We start from the raw sequence: 3,810 nt of genomic DNA, 5'->3' as shown, positions 1-3,810 counted from the left end.
GCATTGCAGTAAACGAGAAGAAATAAAAGCATGGATTACTTTCTCCAGATCACTGAAAGACAAGACATTTAATTATAGCAATATTTCGCATTTGAAAGAAACTATTCTATTATAGATAATATATATATATTCACTCCACCAATAAGGACCAATGGGTGCGCAGTTATGATTTCAGGGAAAAATCTTGCAATGATCAGAAAAATGGTTGGAGAGTATGACATTTGGTTCCAAGCCTCTCACCTTAAGCTACACCAGCCAGCCTCAACCCCACACAGCATAAAGTGAGGGATCAAGGATGCGTGCTAGTAACAGACCTCCCTCGCCAATGAGGGAAAGCCCATTGCAACGGCTCACGAATGAGATGATCAACACACCTGGAAGATGAGGACCAACTAAGATTAGCAGAAATCTGCATTATAGGAGGTCTATATACAAGGACAATCTGTGAAGACCAGATTTTTTTGTTAACCCAATCTGACTTAGTCATGTGCTGTCCTAACAATGATTTGAACTGATCACTTGATTTATCAGTGGTTGGGGATTAACGTAGCTTTTCTTTTAACCTTGGTGATGTTTTCCTGACAGTACTTCCCTGACAAAGAGGATAAACCTCAACATGAACTGTAAAAGCTGTTAACCTTCCCTGATTGAGCAGAGGATACATTTTCCCTTACTATACAGAGAATGACTCTCTGGCATTGCAGAGGATAACGTTAACACAACCTTCCTTGATTAGACAGGATAAACCAACTTCCTTGACTATACAGAGGATGAAACACTTCTGTTGACACCGAGGATAACGACATGTATCCACAGAAATGGAGATGTATTTTTTGTACCAAAAACTCCAATCAAGCAAAAACACTTCATTAAACAAGATTTATTTGGTGATAAACAGGGAACATTCAAAACGAATAAAGCACTGAAATAATCTGTAAGAGAAATTGAGTTCGGCAAAAATCAATGTCACGATTTACACTGCCCATCATGACTGCCGTGGTGATCGCGACCAGCCCAGTCAGGCTCATTCAGACCGCCAAGTGGCGGTTGGGCCACAGGCTTCACTGCAGGCTTTGACGGTTCGGCCACAGGCTTCACTGCAGGCTTCAGTAGTTGGGCCACACGCTTCGGCGGCTGGGCCACAGGCTTCGGCGGCTGGGCCACAGGCTTCGGCGGCTGGGCCACAGGCGTCACTGCAGGGATACAGATAGTCATCTTTAGTCTGTCCTTTCAGTGGCATTCAGCACAAAAAGCAAATCATGAATAACAAGTGTTACAGGGTGAATTGCATTTTAAATAACCATCTTTATTAATTTTGTAAAGCTATTCTGTGAAACTGTGCTATACGTGCTAAAGTTTAGGTATTTTTGTCATGGAACAGGATATGACAACAGTTTGGGCTGACCCAAACACTCCATAACTAGATGTAATACAACTACCTGTATATGGAGCCATACACTGATGTCCACATCCATTGCTGCAACATTTCTCATTGTCCGGACAGTCACTGTCATAGTAACACAACTTGGCACAATTTCCTCCTCCAGTTTTGGTGCTTGGACACACTCCCGGCTTTGCTATGAAGACACATGACAGAAAACACTGTATGCTGAAGGTCTCATTTACGGTTTGAATATAAATTATATATAGTTCAGTCTTTCTACTTCAAAGTTTCATGTTTAGTTCAACACGTTACTTGCAGTTTCTTTGCAATTATTTGCAAACATTCAATACGAATAAAGCACTGAAATAATCTGTAAGAGAACTTGAGTTCAGCAAAATCAATGTAACGATTTACATTTCCCATCATGACCGCTGTGGTGATCGCGACAGCCGTGGCCATCGTGGTGATCGCGACCCGCACACGCAGGCCCACTCAGACCCCCAAGTGGCAGTTTAGCCGCAGGCTTAGGCGGGTCGACCGCAGGCGTCACTGCAGGCTTAGGCGGATCGACCACAGGCGTCACTGCAGGCTTAGGCGGTTCGACCACAGGCGTCACCGCAGGCTTAGGCGGTTCGACCACAGGCGTCACCGCAGGCTTAGGCGGTTCGACCACAGGCGTCGGCGGTTCGGCCGCAGGCGTCACTGCAGGCTTAGGCGGTTCGACCACAGGCGTCGGCGGTTCGGCCGCAGGCGTCACTGCAGGCTTAGGCGGTTCGGCCGCAGGCTTAGGGGGTTCGGCTGCAGGCTTCACTGCAGGCTTTGACGGTTCGGCCACAGGCTTCACTGCAGGCTTCAGTAGTTGGGCCACACGCGTCGGCGGTTGGGCCACAGGCTTCAGCGGTTGGGCCACAGGCTTCACTGCAGGGATACAGATAGTCATCTTTAGTCTGTCCTTTCAGTGGCATTCAGCACAAAAAGCAAAAAGCAAATCATGAGTAACAAGTGTTACAGAGTGAATTGCATTTTAAATAACCATCATCTTTATAAATTTTGTAACTATTCTGTGAGACTGTGCTATACGTGCTAAAGTTTAGGCATTTTTGTCATGGAGCAGGATATGACAACATTTTGGGCTGACCCAAACACTCCATAACTAGATGTAATACAACTACCTGTATATGGAGCCATACACTGATGTCCACATCCATTGCTGCAACATTTCTCATTGTCCGGACAGTCACTATCATAGTAACACAACTTGGCACAATTTCCTCCTCCAGTTTTGGTGCTTGGACACACTCCCGGCTTTGCTATGAAGACACATGACAGAAAACACTGTATGCTGAAGATCTCATTTACGGTTTGAATATAAATGATGTATAGTTCAGTCTTTCTACTTCAAAGTTTCATGTTTAGTTCAATGTGTTACTTGCAGTTACTTTGCAATTATTTGTGAAGTTTACTAGCAACGTCTGAGTGAAAATTTTCAGGGTTTCTTTTGGGAGACCTCTAGCATCCATCATTAATTGAAACTCACTGAAAACAGGCGGCACACACGCTGGCCCACAGGGAAATTGACAGCATTTATGTCCTCCAGAGCAGTCTCTATCAGAAGTACATCCTCGTTGAGACGGCACGACCGTCAGCATTACCGGACACTGACCGGACTCTACAGAAGAGGATTGTTAAAAGGGACCAGGGAGTGTTGTAACGGTTTCAGTTTTAAAAACAAAGAGTAGTGGGGTGTGTAATAAGCACAAAGCAGATAGAAGACATAGACAGTTAATGTGTTTTTCATAAATTTACTATTGCAACTAAATGTACTGTAGCAATGTTCAAAAGAAGTCATATTTTGTAAGGCACTTGTTTATGCATTTCTTCAGACTGTGTAATGAAGCTAAAAGATCTTCTCACCTGCAACTCCAGCGAGCGTTGTGCACAACCATGTAGACAGGCACAATAAAACAACTCTCAACGAGCAGTACACTCGAGTTGTCATCCTCTCGACCTGTGATCTCACAATGAGCTCTGCTGGAAACCGCACTGAATTAGTCAGTCAGGAGAACGTCTCGGTTACGGATGTAACCCTCGTTCCCTGAGTGGGAACGGAGACGTTACGTCGGATGACGACGATTGGGGTTTCGCTTAGAAGCCTATCACCTTCGAGTATATAAAACGAGCCAATGGCAATGAAATGCCATGGGTCTGCGGAATTTGCATAGCGTAACTCCGCCCGCCGCAGGGGGTATATAAGGAAGTACGCTGCACAATGCAGACATGCCTTCGCTGAGGAGCCGAGACTGGCCCCAGGCGTTTTTCAGCGGTACAGCGGAAGTGGCAGGAAGACGTAACGTCTCCGTTCCCACTCAGGGAACGAGGGTTACATCCGTAACCGAGACGTTCCCTTTCGTGGTCACTCCGAGTTA

The 3,810-nt window shown here is 45.5% G+C and overlaps 1 protein-coding gene across 3 annotated transcripts; it reads right to left on the bottom strand.

Annotated features, from left to right (window-relative positions):
• Nucleotides 1-867: 867 nt before the first annotated feature.
• On the bottom strand, nt 868-3,452 carry LOC311299913 (uncharacterized protein). Of its 3 annotated transcripts, none has more exons than XM_084423862.1 (6): nt 3,299-3,452; nt 2,922-3,053; nt 2,557-2,694; nt 1,799-2,302; nt 1,437-1,577; nt 868-1,193 (listed from the first exon to the last, which is right to left on the bottom strand). In XM_084423862.1, exons 1-6 carry the CDS (start codon nt 3,381-3,383, stop codon nt 967-969), a joined length of 1,227 nt encoding a protein of 408 aa, XP_084279988.1. In that variant the 5' UTR covers nt 3,384-3,452; the 3' UTR covers nt 868-966. The 3 variants fall into 3 exon arrangements, with proteins under 3 accessions (XP_084279988.1, XP_084279989.1, XP_084279987.1); XM_084423863.1 differs by having other exon boundaries at nt 1,440-1,577; XM_084423861.1 differs by having other exon boundaries at nt 2,554-2,694; nt 3,299-3,444.
• Between the last annotated feature and the right edge of the window lie 358 nt (nt 3,453-3,810).

This window comes from Rutilus rutilus (assembly GCF_951802725.1).
Source record: "Rutilus rutilus genome assembly, chromosome: 1".
Classification (NCBI taxonomy): Eukaryota; Metazoa; Chordata; class Actinopteri; order Cypriniformes; family Leuciscidae; genus Rutilus; species Rutilus rutilus.
The sequence above is the reverse complement of the archived record's forward strand: the minus strand, read 5'-3'. Positions and strand labels throughout refer to the sequence as shown.